Here is an 18,909-nt window from a genome sequence, read left to right as displayed (position 1 = left end):
GACATTGTGGGATTTTGAGAAGGGATATGTGGCATAATTCAATTTTTGTGCTTTTAGAAATGTTAACTCTGTTATTTCAACGTATATGTATTAAAATGTTAGCAAGAAGAGCAGCTAGGAGGAAATTATCATATTACAAAGGGGAAATACAGTGTCCTTAGATCCTCCATACTAGTCATGGAGGCAACAAACGGTAGATGGGTTCGTGATATATCTTTAAGACAAAATGAGTAAAACTTCCTAATGGAATAACAGGTGCATATGAAAGAGAGGAGTTGACAATGACTGTTAGTCTGAGCTAAATGCAAATAAGTGGGAACATTTACTGAGATGGGAGCGTGGAGAAGCATCCATGAAAGAGAAGAGATGCCTTCTATATTGAAACAGGATGGGAGGAAGAGAGTGTGGGGTAAATGCAGAGGGGGTCTTCCATTTGCTGTCAGGAGAGGAGATTTTATTCTTATTGCTTACATGTTTTTGGTGAAATAAGTAGAAAGTCATTAGTTGAAAGTGAGAAGAACGAAGGGTATTGCAAGTCCGAGCAGAGGAGGTGTGAAGTAGTAATCAGTGAGAGACGGACATAAACATTCGGAAGATTACAGTTTGAACCTAAACAGCCCTATGAGTCAACCTGCTTGAGACTCACGATCATAAATTTTAAGTGTGATCTTTCAGCAAGGTTGGGTGTTTTTGTTTAATTTTTCAGGCATTTTTAGCCTCTAGGTGAGGTCAGAAGCAGAGGAAGATTTTAGTTGACTAGGGGTGTTTTCCCAACTTCATATGAGAAAGGGCAGGAAATTGAAAATGACAAAGGAGTAATTTAATTTTTATTTTGAACCGTAGAATCTAAGCCAAAGAAAGAGGAAAATGAAGGCATAAGTAAAAAGTAAAGAGTGAAAAGAGATGGGAACGATGAATTGTATGGTATCATAAATGATGGGGTAAGAGTACAGGATTATGTGAGCTGGAAGGAAAAAGGGTGATGTTTGACAAGCAGAGTATTTGTAATTGAGATTTTGGGGAGGGTTGAAATTATTGGTAGTGAAAACGTCTTTAGTGTGAACTTGGGAGTGATTGACTGAACCGAGTGGATAAAATGCATATTATTGGAAGTGAATATTTCAAGGAACTGAGAAAGGAGATACTGGATAGATATTGGATAGATCTTATAGATGCATGTGGCATGAGCTATAGTTTTTGGGGGAAAAAATAATAATGACCTGGTAGTGGCCAGGAGAACACATACTCCACTTCTAGACCCTGAGTTACGCAGTGTGATAGAAAAATTACCCGTTAGTTGAAAAGACAATTGGGGCAGCATTAACAATGAATTTCAGAGTATACCAATGGCAGACCATGGATTGGCTAGAACAAGATGGATGCTGGCTTAGAATAGAATTAAGTGACTGAGTACAAAGGCAGTTCAGTGGTAGAAGTCTTGCCTGCCATGCAGGAAACCCTGTTCAATCCCCTGCCCATGAAATTTCCCCCAAAATTAAATAAACAAGCAAGCAAACAAACATAAAGTCCAAACAACCAAAATTCAACAAATGGTACTGCAATAAGGGAATGCTTATATGGAAAAAAGAATAAACGTGAGCCCCACCACACAGCATTTAAAAAAAAAAGCAGAATTAGGTGGTGAGGGCTGAACTTTTGTTGGCTAATAAAGTAAAGAGGGAAGTACATAATCCTGATGGAATATTTCCTTATGGAAATGTTGATACTACTACCAACTGTTATTTTTTTTAAATTTAGTATACTCTTAATATATTCCAGGCACCATTCTAAACATTTTGTATATATCATCCCATTTCCTCCACCTCCAGATCCTATGATTATCCTCATTTTACAGCTGAGGAAATAAAGAGAGCAAGTAAATTTTCCAAGGATGCTAGTGAGTAGTGGCCTGAAATCTGAATTTGAGCAATCTGACTCCAGGGCTCCCACACTTACCCACTAAGAAATAGTTTTCTTTTTAGGGTCAGTACCATGGACACTTTTTAATGTTGAAGCTTATGGGATGGTGAAAAATGGCAGGGTGGTGGCTGTGGGATTTTACCAGGAAAACTCAGAGGTCCGTTGGATCCTGTTAAATCTTACTGTGAGTGGTGCTAAGTCCAGGGGTGGGGTGATTTCATTAAGAGGACATGGAGTTCTAAAAGCCTTTTAATTCTAGAACATCTGGAACCCTGACTTTTTCCTCCATAGATGGCTACTGACTGAGGTACAGCACTTCAAGGAATTGTCTTTCCTAGACCATGATAAGAACAAGAGTCGAAGAAGCCACCAATAGTGGAATGTAAGTGCTGTAAGCACCTATGAGACCATAAATATGATCTTAGTGGAAATTTAAGTGGGGTCATTTCAAGTATTGGTGTTACTTCCCTTCCAACTGGGAAAAATATTAGCCACACAAATGTCTCAGTGAAATAGAAAGTAAAGTTATCAGTTACTTCCTCAGAATGCAAAAAAGGGGAAGTCAATGAAAAGTAACTCTTCCAGCAGAAGTAAATTTGCAGAGAAACATGGTTCTGATGGCTTATTTACCTTTATTAGCTAGTAAGTTCATTGACAGGAAACAAATGTAGTTGACGATCATTCACAAAAATAGACGAAATTAACAATAGCTCATCTATTAAGTGTGTCCTCTTTTACCACTATTATCTAGTCCATATCTGAGATTCACAATGAATGAGAGAGTGGAAGAGAGAGTGCATTTCTCTCAATTCAATAAAACATTCAGGTGAATAATAAGAAGTACCATTACTTTGCTTTTGGCTAATGATATGTGAGTTGACTTGCTTTTGAATTTTGTCATTATCTCATAATTTGGTATAAAACATTTTTTGTTCAAATAACCCATAAAGTGTTTTGCAAAATTACAAAATGTGCTATATGTATCTTAATTATTACTTACACTAAGTAAACATACCACATCATGCACAACATCTAGCTTTTTGAAAAACATTTAGTCCAATTTATATGTAATATAGAAAAATCACATCCAATAAATCACAATTATTGAAGAAGCAAAATTACTGTCTTCTGCCATAGTTCCACACAAATGTAATTTGATAAAGTATCACAAATCACAATCACATGTAAATTAAATAGGAGTAATCCTGTCAGTAGTAGTAAGAACCTCTTTTGAGTATGTAGGGTCTTCTCGGTTTATTCTCATATAGCTGCCGTTTCAGAATGTAAGGAATTTTTCTCTTTATAACTTCTTCCTTCTCATTTTTGTCATTTCTATTATCAAGAAACTCTTCCTGAATTAGCTGCAAGATAGAAAGTATACAGATGATCCTTAAGGCATAAGGTCTTCAGTTTCAGAGTATTTTTCTACATTTTATCTTATTTGAGTTTCAGATAGCAAGGTGTATACAGATAAGCCATATGAGCTTGAAAGAAATTTAGTGTTTTGTAGGACAGATGGCTAACAAGTGACTATGATAGGATGAGGACATGATCCTTTGATTCTCCATTCAGTAGTGTCCCTAGCTCACCAGGCTAGCCATGTTTTGTCCCCCATCAAAAAGAACTTTGAGTGTTACACTGGCTGAATAATCTTCAACTCTGGTGGAGGATCCTAAGTGGTATGTACATATGTGGTAAATCACCAGAATTCCAGAGTTGTGAATTTAGCAAGCCAAATTTAGCTTCAAAGCAGGACTATCCATTCAGTTAAGTTAATTACTGACTTCACTTGAAGGTCATTTCAAAGATCCATTTCTCAATCATAGATGAATGCCTGCTCTGCCTAACTTACTCAGCTACTGTATAAAACAAATGCATGGGGAATTTCTATTTAAAGATAAATATCTTTTCAGGTTGGGTGCTAATACATTCCTGTAATGGTGAAAGGCAACTTTGGAATGAAGAACTCAAGAGAGTTTATCTTCCTTTAGAATCTCGCCTAATAGTCTATTGAATATGGACCATTCTAAAATTAGTTCTGAGCACCTTTTTCTAATAATAGTGATCTGATTTAAACATTTCAGCTAACATAAAATATTTAAGAACTTTTTAAATAATTTTACACATGATTTGCAAGAAATTTTAAAAAAAGTAGTGCTCACTTTAGTTCATATTTGTGATTACCTTCTGAACTTTGGAATCACTGTAACTGATACTGACAGCAGACTAAATACATTTTAAATTATGCATATACATTAAATCATATCACTAAGGACTTTAGTTCAGCCCATAGTTATTAATTTTCAGTGAAGAAGAAAATACTTACTGTCAGAAAATCTGATTTCTTAATCATCAGTTTCTTGGCACACAGTCTATAATTACTTGAACTATGCTCTGAATATTATTTTTAAATCACTCAATAATACCTAAAATAGCAAAAGTTCCAATCTTTTGTGCAAGTTGTCTGCATAATAATGTATTAAGGCTTTTTTTGATAAATAGCATACCATTGGCATATCTCTTTGTCAAAATTTTTATTTTTAATGTTTTACTGACCTGAGCAATATTTTAAAGCCTCAGTCATTAGCTGGAATTGAAAATAAAGGATGAGTAGTCCAGCAAGTAAAATTAAAATTGCCTTTATAGTTTTTCATCTTAAAAATATCGTTTTCTTTACAAGTTGGAATAAACATTAGAAATGCTGCTGTGCATTTCCTCTTTGTCACAAAACATCCCCATGGTAGTCAGTCACAGAGAGTGCTCTACTAGCAGGGAGGCGCCCTCATATCTCCGATGTTGGTGCAAGCTCAGAATATGAAACATTAAACAAATTTCTCTCAGAAGTTAATCTGAAAGAAATGTTTCCCCTCAAGAAAATGCAAGGGATTTAATATTTTCTTCTTTGAAGCATTTTAATTTTGTTTCCACTTATTCCCCTTTTTAGCTTCAACATTTTTCCATATCTTTCCAAAACTCTATTTTATCTTTTAGAACAGCATAGTACAATTAGGACAATAAATTGTAAAGACATTGTATTAGTAATGATTACTAATAATCATTAAATTGCTAAATTTTGCGAACATTTATCCTATTAAATATAAGTTAGCACTTATTATTAATAATAATATGCTATTATAAATAATATCATATTTGCTGATTTTCTTCAGTGGGAGAGAAGGGAATGGATTTAGAGTTAGTCCACAGAGATCTGAACATAACTCTGGATACACTTATGGGATGATATCTTATTTGTGAGTATTTAAAGTGTGTGCCCAAGGGAGAAAATAGTTGAAACACCTGTTTCAGAATACCTCGATGGCCACCACAATTGAGATATGGATAAGCATAACTTTAGTGGCTACAGATATTCATCAGGGCAGTGGTAGAATGTTCTGATAACTCTCCTTACTCTGCTTATTCATACATTTAAGGCTGCAACATTAGATTTTATGAACCAGGGCAGCTTGGTCAGTTGCTTTCAAAAAGGCTTCTGGGTCTAAGTAGCTGGCTCTGGATACTAAATAATTATAAGATAAATCTCATCATTTGAATGTTTGTGAAATTTTCCAAGCAAACCTTCTCAAATCTAAGGTGGTGAGTGACTAGGCTACTATTTAATACAACTGATTCATCTATTATTTTATTGTTAATATGCATGATGGAATCCACATGGTGACCTGGTTCAGCATGTAAGGTTGCCTGAAATCCACACTCAATTGAAATAGGTAAATATAGGAGCCATACCTACATCTAACCCTGTCATTTAGATTTTATTTGCCAATATATTCAAATCCACCTGGGGCATTTTTTGCTTTGCACTTGTTTACAAATGAACAATCTCACTTTATGTTTCTAAGAAAATATGCTGAATCACTTAAATTTCTTAGACACACCATTATCAATAAACAACAGCAAAATCTGCCTAAGTGTGCCATCCGCTTAAGGACATTAAAAGCATGTGGATCAAATCTGCCTTATCTCCACCCCCACCCCTGACTTTGAAATTGAAGAAAAAATGTTTTGTTAAACTCCAAATACTTGAAAGATACTTTGAAAGAATATTAACCACAACACATGGCTTATTCTTCACTAATATATGTAAGTTATCCTGTTATCATTATTATCAGAATGAAAAAAATCTATACAAATGAAAACTAAACCAGTACAGCCACAATTGTAGTCATATTTTGTTTTTGATTTACCTCCCAGTGTTGAAAGGCTCTGCTGTGACATATTTTTTGGAGCTGGTATATTGTCAACATTGCTTCCAAGCTAAAGCCGTCTAAAGCAGCGGGAAATTTCCTTCTTGCAAAAAGCTCCTCCTCACGAATTTCTCCCGTTCCCTCAGCTTGGCTGTTCAGGTTATTCACAAGACTGCAAACATTGAGCAGGGTCATTTTCCAAGAGGGGACACTTGCTTTACTGATCTGAAATATAGAGGAAAACAATCAATTAAAATTTGTGTCAAAGAAGTAATAAATTTCCATCATATTAAACTATATATTTTAAGTCTATTTGCTACTCTCACTTAGCCCAATAAATACAATGTTATTAATTTAATAACTTCATGCCACAAAGTTGAATAGTGCCAGTCCCACATTTCATATACTAAGTAGAATGCAATAAAATTATACACACATTTTCACACAAAGCAGAGAAAGAAGAAAATAAAAATAAATCAATAACAATATATAAATATAAATATATTTGTATATAGCACTGACAAAATATTAAAACTCCAAAAAAATACACTCCCTCTTTTTAACATTGCAGCTTAGTGTTGATGGTGCAACAAAAATGATATTACTAGAAGTGGACAACTGCAGTGGGATGAGGACAGCTTCCACCTGATCATTTTATTTATTTAGAATATTTTGTGGGTCACCATATTTGTCTAATAATATCTTATTTGATGTCATGATAACTGTAATCAACAATTTTCCTACATGTTACGAATAATTACTGAGAAAACATAAGCAGAGAGGAGAAACTAAATGGGGAACACTAAAGAAAAATTAATAGAAATTCAAAGGAAATAGTCTAAGGAGAGCATAAATCTTTCCTGAAGGACATAAAAAATAGATTTTTATGAACAGAGATGTGTTGGGAAACCTCCATAACAATAATATTGGGTGTCAATTCTTTCTGATTTACTTTCTAAATGAATGCAATTGCAAACCAGTGTTCCAGTTTGAGAGATATGAAGAGGCTAGAAGAAGTTGGATGAGGGGATTTGGTAAAATGATTATAAAGTCAATCCTGAAGGATAAATATGTGAGGATAATAAAGAAAATTTTGAAAAATAAAAATGCAATGAGGAGGTATTTGTCAAATATTAAAATGCATTCAAAGCTACAGTAATCAAAAAAGCGAACTAATGGAACAGAGAAAAATGTATAAAACCAATAGGAGAGGATATAATGTCCAAAAATTTCATATGAAAAGTTGCATTTCATATCCTTTGGGACAGTTGGTTATGGAAGAATCTGGATGTGAATCTAATTATAACTCTTCTGCTATCATATAGCCAAACAATATCCAGATGGGTTAAATATGAATAAAAATAAAGTAGTGTCAAAAGACATAGGAAAACTTATTTTACAAATCTTTAAGTTGGGAGAGATATTATACAGCAGATATCCAACACAGAAACCATGAAGAGAAAGAACTATAATTATATAAATTTTTAAAGTATCTCTGTGGAAATATGACAGAATTGAACTAAAACCAAAAGCAAGCTGTGTAAGAAAATCTGCCACAAAATATCAGTATCCTTAACAACGGGGTGAGTGCGCCACCAAAAAAATACAATAACTACCCCAATTAAAAAAATTTTTTTTGAATGTTGGATAAATGACATTAGTAAGGCAGGACACAGAATCAATCACCAAAAATAAACATATCAAATGAATATGTAAACGAGTGTCCAACTTTGCTGTCATCAGATTGGAAGGGTTTAACAAGAACAAGCATGCTTGGTGATGACCAGGATGTAGGAAAATAGGTTAACCTCCCCTAAATGTTAGTTTATCTGAGTGAAAATTGGTATCATCTTCCTGAAGGGTGTTTTGGCAATATTTAATAAAATTGCAAATGTGCATGGTCTTTCATTAAGATTTTTCCCCTAAAGGATAGGCAAATCTGTAAGTACAAAAGTATTCAACACAATATTTCCAGTACAATTGAAAGATTAAATCAAAATAAATTCTGAAACTATGGACTCAATTAAATACAATAGTATCAATCCATTTATACCTGCAAATGGAAATATGTCTATGACTTTGAAAATTAAAAAAACATTTTCAAAGCCCTATTTAGATTCTAAAATTCTGTGATCCTATTATTCTATTCTTAAGTGTGTTTGGGCAAGGGAAAGAGAAATGAGAGCAAGCTGGAAAGATAAGAAGCACCAAATGTTGATAATGGTGATCTGTCATGGAATGTAAGATTACATGTAATTAATATTTCTGACATTCTGGCTTTAGAAAAACATGATATATACGCAGGATTTTAAGTCTTTAATGTATAAAAATCTTAATCCAAGGTGTATTGTGGTTCATCATCTGCCTTAAGGAAAAAGGATACTATAATTCAGTCTTGCTAAATGTCCTGCAAAATGAATGGGAAAAGGAAGTTCTGAGAACAGCAAGTGTGAAATGAAGATCCCAGGGTAGAAAGGAAATCAACTCTTCTGGATGAAAGAACAAGAAAGGAAAAGGAATGACAAGATTCACGATCAGGGAAATTCTGCATGTCTGAAAATGCTATAAATAAAAAAAACAAAACACAAAATGAAAAACTAAGCAAAAATTTGCAATCTCCAGCATGTCTGAAAGGAAGAGATCATCATTTAGCTTTCTTTAGCTCTGAGTCCAAAAAGGTAGCATTCCTCCACCCCATTCTAGTCCTCATCTAGTATTTCATCCATATGACAGTATTCACCTGTCCCCACACTGAAAGCATGATAGATTTTACAATAGAACACATGCATTAAAACGTGCAAAGTAATCACCGGCTGCTACCTAATAGACAAACAAATAAGCATGACAACAGACTTTAATACCAGTTTTATCTGGATTAGTGAATATTTTTTATTGTTACAACTACATGTGTTAAAATTAACTACATGGTTTGTAGTATAAAGGAATAACTAGCAGATTGCTTGCTTAGAGAAAATAAGTGCTAGATTAATTTGATCATAAAATGGAAATTTATTACATTAAGCTCATAATTTACTAGGCCCAGATTATATGCCAAAATTGGTAGTGCTGTTTGTATTTACCATATCTTCAGAAGAGGAATATAATACTGCAAATTTTATGATGGGAGACAAGTATTTTTTCATTATTTCACAAGATGGCTAAAAATACAGAAATGTACACTTTACAGCTATGTGTACGACAATATTTAGATAACTGTAGCTTTCCTTGTAAAATTTAATATTGAGACAAAGTTTATATTATTGAAGGTTGATTTTTTGTTTAATGTCTCAATACTCAGAATTAGTAAGTTAAAGTTTCTCAGAAAAAAGGTGCTTCTATTCAGATACTATTTGGCCTATTATTTTACCTAGTCCTAAAGATGACAGAGTGGCAGAAAAATTACTCTGAATATTTCTCTTCTTCTAGTTTGATTAAGATATCAACAAATTTTCTGCAGCTATTACCTGCAATTTTAAAAAGGGTAAGTCACCACTGAGGACTTTTTCTAATGTGAAAAGCAAAAGGGTTATTTCTAAAGCTGTTTTCCCTCCAATCTACAACAGTGCTGCCTGCAGGCACCTCTTCTTCTACTTACATGATGTCTGCGCTGTGCTAGACATTAAATTCTTTAATTCTCATACTCGTGTTTTGTTTCTTTGCCCCCCACCCCCACCCTGGTATTACATAATAACCAAAGTAAAACTTTCCTCTATGGCAATACCAAATTCTACATTGGGGCTTTTTGATTAGGGACACAGTTGCAGATATTCTGAATATAGGCATTGCCACTCTTTGCATTGTGGCATTTCACAGATAAGGAGGGTAGAAAGTTGATGATTACTTAAAGATAGAAAACCGTAAGTCAAACTCGACCGGTCCAGAGCTCTAATGGATTTAATTTTATCCAACAAAGGTGTATTTCATAGAATCAAGAACTCTTAAGATTTCAGAGATTAGTGTAGTTTAACTTCAACTGGTTTGGAAACCTTTCTAATTCATCCCTTGAATATGGTTTATCCAGACATGAATTGAATTTTCTGCCATGACAACCCTAGTCAATGGGATTCTGTAATGCTGCTTAGAAAACTCTTTGGAGATCATCTCATTCAGTGTTTACAAAAATTCATTCCTTGGATCAATAGTTTTGCAAACATTACTTCTAAGAAGGAATTTCGCCATCGAGTAAATTAAAAAATTGGAGTTGTAACATCTGTTGGGTCCTCAGCCTTGGTACAACAATGCTATCACAGTATTGCACCAGGTGATTACTTCAACCGAACATCATTTTTTTCTCCTTTGAGAGCTATATTTGGTGGGAAACCTGTGCCTTGACCCTACATTTAGACACACAAAGACTGACTCACTCAGGTAAGTTAATATTGTGTTGTAGCCTTGTAAATGGGTATATTCTGAATAAGATTTATTCCTAGGTATAGTTTAAGACTCCAAATCCTTGCTTTCAAGACCCAAAGTGAGGAGTAATAGGGGTCAGATACAAAGTTTTATTTGGTTCAACCAGAATAATGAGCAAATATAGATAGATAGTAAACAATAAAGGTTAATAATTTAAAGACATTATAAAACTGTTAATGTCTAAAACATCATGAACTCCAACTGCTATATTTAAAAATAGGGAAATAAAGGCAGTTAATGATAACTAATCCACTTATTTCAGATCAAAGAATTCATAAGTCACAACTGCAGGATTAAATCTCAAGGCTCTTGTTGGTCAGTCCATTCCTCTTTCCATTTTACTATATTTCCTTCCTGGGTTGAAAAGAACTTTCATTTTTAATTAGGAACCTGTTTTGTTCTTCTCAAGTACAATAAAAAAAGCAAAAAGGTCAGTTAATTTTTATTTCTTTATTTAACTTAAGGCTAATATACCTTTCATCAGCATAATGTAATAAGGATGAAAACAAGTTTTCTTTAAATACATTACATGTCCAATAAATAATATGGTACTATTTAATTAAAGTTGTCATATACTGAGTAACAGTCACTTTAGTTTCCTTCTCTACCATATCAACACCTTTAATTCGTTTGAACTCTAGGAAAAGTTTCCAGAAAAAGGAAATGACTACCAGTGAACTTCTCACTCTTGACTGGAAGTTATTATTATGGGAAAAGAGCACCATGTTTATAATGAAAGTTCATATGTTCTTCAAATCTTGGCTAAAGAAAAGAAAACGTTACCTTTGATGTATGCATATTGGTTAATAAATCTTCTTCTAACACTTTCATTTCCTCTTCTGAATCTGAGTAAAATTAAAAACACATGTTTAGTATATAATCACATATGATATAAATACATTTCATCCAACATATTTTAGATAAAGCTCAGAAAAAAATTAGTCTTACAAATTTATTGACTTTCCTATGCTTTTAGTTTCCTTAGAAGAGTATTCAGAAAACAGTTTTATTTTATGCTAATAGGCATTTAGAATAATAGAAGTGCATCTAAGAAAATAAACACTAGGTTATTTGCCAAAAGAGCTACTGATGATTTGGTTTTGTTTCATTTCTCAATCTCAGTAGGAAAATAAAACTGCATATATTGAATACAGAAATTTTTATCAAGCATTCTATACTAATTGATTTAAATTAGCAATAGCTTGCAAATTCAGAAAACATGTATATTGTTATATTTTTAAAGTAATGCAAAGGTGTATTACTTTTTAAAGTCAAATCCAAAAGGCATTGCTTATTGATAATTTTAGAATAAGAGAGATACTGATATTTATTTAACTTGATATGCTATTTTGCAAAACACTCTGAAAGGATAGCTTTAAATAAGAATATAGAATTAGATACACTTAACAGCAATTTTATTGCAGACAATTAAGGAAATTGTTTAAGAAAAACTGGAGCTGTCCATTAACACATGTCCAACAGAGGTGAAAATGGATTTCTGCATTCTTTAGAATATCCACTCCAAGTTTCCACTAATGAATATGAAAAAAAGGAAAGATTTAGAAAATACTATAAGGTATAACAGAAAATTATAGAACAACATATATAGAATTAAGTGGCTTAATTCATCCTTACTGATCAATGTCAGAAAACAAAGGAGTAGTTAAAAGGACTCTTTTCTTGTACTAAACACTCTTGTTAAGAAGAAATGTTATGTTAGAGAAAACATTTGGTAAATTTTATCTAGTAACAAAATTATGTTTGAGATATTTGCCCCCTGTCTGATAGAGACCCACTCTATTTTTCAAGAGGAATGACAAATTATACAAGTCTTTTATCAACAATGTATACTGAAATCCCCATAACCTTTGGCTTTTCACAGCAAGTAGTTTCAAGAGCTAATAGACAGAGCATTTATTCAATAAGTAGGTTTTTCTCACATACTGTAATATAGTTTACTCTCTGTAACTATTGGGTAAAATTAGAATGTAGACAAATTGATATTCAGTTTCATAAAAGATTTCCAAAATTAAAAAATTTACACTTTTTTCTTAATGTTTAAAAGAAATTGGAAATTTTTGGCATAAATCACATTTATAACTTCTGCTAGATTTAATTTAATTATTTAAATAAAATCAGCATAGGTTTGAATTAAGTTTTTCAACGTCATACTTATAATGTATAAAAATAAAACAGGTTACGTTGTTTTTTTTTAAGTATGTAATCATTCAATTTTTTTCTCAAACATTAGTTGAAACACATTGCAATTATGATAACATTTTATGTTCGAGTTTTGAAGTTATATCTTATTATCAAGATGAGTTACTGTGGATGTTTAGCAATATATAGCTTCTTCTCAATTAACACATGCAAAACACAATAAAACCAAAGTATTTCCACTAATATAAGAACATCAATTTTGTCCTTATATTTTTCAGCAACTTACATGGCATGCAAAAAAAAAAAAAAGAAGAATTAAATAAGATGCCTATTTGTCATATAAACAGATTGTATAAGCATGTATTCTCATAAAAGACTTGAAATATTTTCCTACTTGGCTAGAAATAATTTTCTACAAATATTGCTTCATTCATTTATTCACTAAACATCAATTTTCACTTTATTTATTATCTTAACACAGAGTTAAAATATAATTTAGGAACAGTTAGTGAGGGACAGAGAAGCCCCTGTTTCCTAAGAGAATGACTGAGGATGAGAGTAAAGCATTTTGAATGGAAGTGATTTTAATGATGAGTCTCTGCTTACACTGACAGGTACCAAGTATGTCTTCTCATTAGATAATGAGCAGCCTAATTTAAGTGTTAGGATTTTTTTTCTCTAGTGGCTACATTTCAAAGGGGGCATACAATGTTTCATTTAAATCATTTTATTTCTTTACAGATTGAAAGAGGGAAAATAAATCTCTCAGTTCCTATATTCATAAAGACAGAGAAAGAAATATTCAGAGTTTCTATCATAAAAAGCAAGTCCAGGATAAAGGGGAAACTCTCCTCCCTGGAGACATTAATATGCCTTAACACATTGCAAAAAAAGGAAAAGAAAGCACTTTGGAGAACTGTGAAACGCAGGTGGGCTTACCTGAGCACAGACTCCAGGAGCTGGAAGCCAGGAGGATTATGCACACCAGCTGGGTTTTCGTTCCTGTCACCATCTTCAGCCTTCTAGCAAGTCAAGTCCATAAACGTCAGGAGCACACTGAAGTGGGGCTATGTCTAGAGCTTCCTCTTGCCTTCAGCAGACTTTGAGAGTGACTGAACTATGAGATACTCTGGTCGTTCCCTATATATATATATAAGCAGGAGGATGATGTCATGAGTACCTAAGGATTATCTCCTCAGACGTACCCACCCTTCATCTTCGCCCCTCCTCTCCCCCCCTTTACCACGTCCTTCCGCCGCCCCTCTCTTCCCCCACGACTGAATCTTGAGTTAAAGTGACAATCTGCCCTAATTGCTTCTGCTGTTCCAGCTTTCTGACGCACAGAAAGAGTCATTCAAAAGCACTGCCATATAGAACACACTGGAAAGAAACTGTCAGTACCACTTTTTCCCATTTTCCTCTCATTCCCCCAGTCCAAGAAGTTTTCCTTCTGACTTTGTGGAGCATGAGACCTCTTATTTCTAGTATTAAGCAAAATCTCCATGAAGGATGCATGAAATCAGTGATTATTTAGATTTGAAAGTTCTTAAAGAGTTAGGTTACTTCTCTGATAACTCACTTCGAGACAACTATTTCCTGGTTTGGGGACCAATATACTCCATAGATTTTAGATAAACAAAGGAAAAGGAGAAGGAACATTGAAGACTGTGAATTACTTATAAGTATTGAGTCAAAGAACTTAGTGAAAGGAAAGAAAATCAATTTATAAAAATAGTAACTCTAAGATACGGGGTATTATTTCCAAAGAAATTGACAGGTTTTTCCCAGATAATTGGTAGAATGTCTGAATTGTATACAGTGACTTTTGGTTAAATGTCTTAGAAAAACAACTTCATGTATATAAAATTCAGCTACAAATTATTTATATGTTAGGTGGAAATGTGCATTGTTCTTTCAATGATTGCTGTTTTCTGGTACTTTTCTCTTTTTATGTCTACACTGCTCTGTTATTTTTTAGATTCACCCTTGCTGTTATATGCCATTCTTTCACAAAGTATCATTTCTTTCACAATGGTTTTGCATTTTTTGCATGAACTTTCTTTCCCTATGATGTGTCCTTCTCACCATTAAAATGAAACAGTTTTTCCAGCCTGGAGACATTCCTAAAAATGACCATTCCCCAAAGTCACATTTCTAAGAATATTCACATATTTCATGGGTTACATTGACGCTCATTCTCTTTCTGGATTCTTAGAAGATAATTGCTCAAAATGCCTTTTGAAATAAAGATTTCTTGTTGCATTAGGTATTTCAGGATATATGGAATGCTCTGAAAAAAGGGTGCTGCAAAGAATATGAATATTCAAAGGTAAGAGTGTTTGAGATTTGTTCAATTTTTAAACAAATCACTCATCTAGTAACGATTGAGAAAAAATCCAGACTCTATGGAGAGTTGCTTTACATTATATGGTATATGTATGAGATTAAATTTTTCCTCTTTACCTTAGATTTAAGAATAGGATTTAGCACCAAACATTTAACAATTATTTCCAATAACAAGGACTCATTCATATAATAGAATGCTCAGGAACTTAATAATGGCTAGTATTTGCATTACTTTTAATTTGTTTTGTAAACATACAGAAAAAATTGTATGAATTGAACTAATTCACCAGGGGGAAATTTTATAGAAAGTAAAATTGATTGGCAAAGAATTGTGAAATATATACAAGTCTAAGATTTGCTTTCCTACCATTAGGGGGTGCAATTGAAGTTTAAAAGGCTTTTTATTTTTACCTAATTGTTCACATTAGAATTCAGAAGATTATGTTATTTTTCCTTTCACTGAAAGAATCCTTTTAAACCACCTTGAAAAAGATATCAAGAAATAATACACTCTTTGTGTGGTATTTAAATCAGTTGTTCTCTCTGCTTTGGGGTTGTAAATGCAAAGAATAATCTTTTAAAATGTGTGATAGCAGTATAATAGTAAAAAGGAAGTGTGATTCCTTAAGCGACAATTTCTTCTATAAATGAAGCTCAGGGAAATGTTGACAAAATATATCTTTAGTTAACTAGGAAAGGGGGAGGTGGGCAGGTATAATGGAAATCCATTCTGCTTTAGTATGCATATGCATATATGAATATTAGTTGTTAAAGTGACTCTTGTTTAAATATGTCAGAAATATAAAAGAATTGAGGAGAAATGTGTCAATTAATGTAAAGTGATTCAAATCATATAGATGATGCAAACTTTTGCATGTGTCTTTTGGGAGAAAAGTAAGATGTATAAATTTTGTCATAGTAAAATTTTGATGAAAATAAATTCTGGTTGACATTTGTTTGCTCTATTTTACCACTTTCTTTTTCAGTGCCAAACTTCTGTGCTACCGAGAAACCAATTAAATCATTCACAGTGTATGAATATTTGCATTAAAAAAAATATCCCTAGGAAGTACCCAAGTAATGTTTTTAATAGCAGTATTTTAGGAAACTTTCTATGGAGATGGGTAAACTATTTTTATTCTAAAGGATTTTGACTCTTAAATCCTTTCCTAACTTTTAACTAGGTCTTAAAATAACTTTTAAAAAATTTGATTGGAGGCTATGGTGGTCCAGTAGGCAGAGTTCTCGCCTGCCATGCTGGAGACCCGGGTTCGTTTCCAGGTTCCTGCCCATACCAAAAAAAAAAAAAAAAAAAATTCGATGAGCCTTTGATAAACTCCCTGTGTTGGTTTTTCAGCTTGAGATCACAATGGGATTGCCAGCTTCAAGTGGATTTTCTGGGTACCTGTTGATTGCAACATGTTTATAGTACATGGACTTCTGAGCTTCTATTGAGACATAAGTCAGATCGTATTTAGGTAATTGATCAAAATAAATTAATCAGCAGAAATTTCTGTAGAATTGGGAATTAGAAAGACTAGTCTGGAAGTTTAACTTGGAGATAGGGAAGTTCAGGAACTGCCAGATGAGCAATGGTTTTCCAGTTTCATATGATTCCTTCTTGTACCTTCCTCATAGACTTCATCATCTCACCAACAACCTTTGGGCTCTCCAGCCATTTTATACCTTCAAATTTAGCTCTCTGTCCAGAATCTGCCCTCCACCTTTCCTTTAACCTTCCTATTTCTTCCTTTCTGACACATCTCTTGTTTTTTAAAGACAGTATTTTATGATCTAATGAAGGTAAACCTTTCCAAGATTGAACTAGTTTCATATACTTTTACTCTTCCTGGTTTCCCAGTTAAAAGCTTGTAGTTTCTTTACACTGTTTATGTTAAATCATAAACTTCTAGAAGGAAAAAGATTCTCATTCATTCTTTCATTTCCTGTTCTTTCAAGGCTTACAAACCATAAGTACTCATTACGTATTTCCTAAATTAACTGAAGCACTAATTATTTTAAATTTCTAACATATTCCTTGCATCTCTAACATTCCTTTCAGTCACATTTCCACTTTAATTTCATTCCTTTAAAATTTATTTTTGTCACTAGCTTAATATTCTAAGAACACCTTTCAAAAATACTGTTTTCTCAGCCTTTTGGGGAGTTTTTTTTTTTTTTTTCTTCTCTGACAGGGAAAGTCAACTTGAAAAACTCATTTTAAGAAGTGGTCCCTGGGGTCAAGTGTATTCATCAGCTGAGTGCTTAAGATAAATTGTGAGTTTACTCCATTCCTCTCAATTAATCTTCTGGTTTGTAACTGCAGCTCTGATTCATGTTAACAAACATGATGTCAATCTCTCTGTAAATCCAATTGATTTTTCTGTTCACTTAATGTCCGCTTGCGATAGATATGTGCATCTGCCCACACCCTCACACTGTCTCTCACAGACAAAATGCATATACTTTGGAGATTAAGATAAATGCAACCCAAATATCCAATTTCCTTATCTATGTGTATCCGTGCTTTGCCCATATTCTCTGCAAATTCCCAGCTCATTTCCCTATGATTCTCCCTGCCTCTGCTCTTGCATCTTCAAAAGTAATTAACTTGGAAAAATTGCTGACGGACTTCTGTAATCAAAACATATATTGCAACTTAAACTCCAATTACAATATATGATTTGCCTGGGACTCACATGCTTATGAGTTGCCATATTTAACTAAGGGTGCCCCGAATTGCAGCTACCACTGACCTCACTTATGATTTTTGTTTCTCATATCAAAGGAAATATTGAGATGCACACAAAATCCCTACACACCATGTGTAATGCTCAGGACCTTGTCCTTATAAGCCTCATTTTTGTGTTCCCTTGAGCAAAACCAAAATGAAAGCATTGCAGAAAAAAAAAATGTTCTTAGCAATTTTCTCCTTTTATTCTTCTTAGCTTTTATAAATTAGAACGTAGTTATCTAAAGTACAAAATGAGATGAGATTCTATCAAAAAAGAGGTTCCCCTCTCTCTTTTTTTTTTTTGATGTCACAAAGTCTTAGATCATTTTCATGTCACCTGCAATACCCCAAACAGTACAGGGATGCTTGAGATAGCATTTGCCAGGAGTGGATCTGGTGAAACACTTTTTCTTTTATCTTAAGATATTTGAGTTTAAATTCAGAACACAATGGTATTCTATTATCCACACTCCATGGTGCTGTTTTATTTTTCATTTTTTTAGTTTACATCTTTTCTTGGTGATCCTATCCCCAGTGAGTCCCATGCCTTTGAACACTAATAATCGCCCAGTTTGTATCTCTAACCACCTGGATTGTAGATCCAATCACAGCCTCAGCAGCTCTATTGGTAGTTCATGAGGCAAATTTACTGTCGCAATAAGACTTCTGATTTGTTCAAACATCTTTCTAAAAATATCCTCCTTTTCTAAGTACTTTCCAACTCAGTTGTTGGAATCATTATTCATGGAATTGCACAGATCAAAAGACTAGGAGCCACTTACAATCACTTCTCCTCTGTCCCTTTCAGCATCAAAACCCCCAGGAGGTCCAGGTCTGTCTCTGTTCCTTGTTCCACTTCCAACACCCAGAACATCTCTTCCTTGAATTACAACAATAGCTGCTTGAATAATCTCCCTGCCAATAATTTTGATATCTTTCAATGCAGTCACATAGTAGCCAGAGTAGAGGTTCAGAAATACAAGTCTCTTCTTTGATTCTTTGTTTAAAACCCTCTAAAGATTTCCTGTTATGCTCAGAACAAATTCTTTACTGGGGCCTGAGTGAGCTTCTGCCTCGTTCTCTACCATCATATCCTACCACTCGCTTCTTCTGTCCCTGTATTTCAATCACACT

The 18,909-nt window shown here is 33.5% G+C and overlaps 1 protein-coding gene across 2 annotated transcripts; it reads right to left on the bottom strand.

The window, feature by feature from the left end:
- Positions 1-2,953: 2,953 nt before the first annotated feature.
- On the bottom strand, positions 2,954-18,644 carry NTS (neurotensin). 2 transcript variants are annotated; one of them, XM_077168148.1, is made up of 5 exons: positions 18,558-18,644; positions 13,635-13,835; positions 11,319-11,380; positions 6,123-6,347; positions 2,954-3,281 (listed from the first exon to the last, which is right to left on the bottom strand). In XM_077168148.1, exons 2-5 carry the CDS (start codon positions 13,705-13,707, stop codon positions 3,129-3,131), a joined length of 513 nt encoding a protein of 170 aa, XP_077024263.1. In that variant the 5' UTR covers positions 13,708-13,835; positions 18,558-18,644; the 3' UTR covers positions 2,954-3,128. The 2 variants fall into 2 exon arrangements, with proteins under 2 accessions (XP_077024263.1, XP_077024264.1); XM_077168149.1 differs by lacking the exon at positions 18,558-18,644 and having other exon boundaries at positions 13,635-13,881.
- Positions 18,645-18,909: the final 265 nt, after the last annotated feature.

Source organism: Tamandua tetradactyla, chromosome 7 (assembly GCF_023851605.1).
Source record: "Tamandua tetradactyla isolate mTamTet1 chromosome 7, mTamTet1.pri, whole genome shotgun sequence".
NCBI lineage: Eukaryota > Metazoa > Chordata > Mammalia > Pilosa > Myrmecophagidae > Tamandua > Tamandua tetradactyla.
Note: the sequence above shows the minus strand (reverse complement) of the source record. Positions and strands in the feature narration are given on the sequence as shown.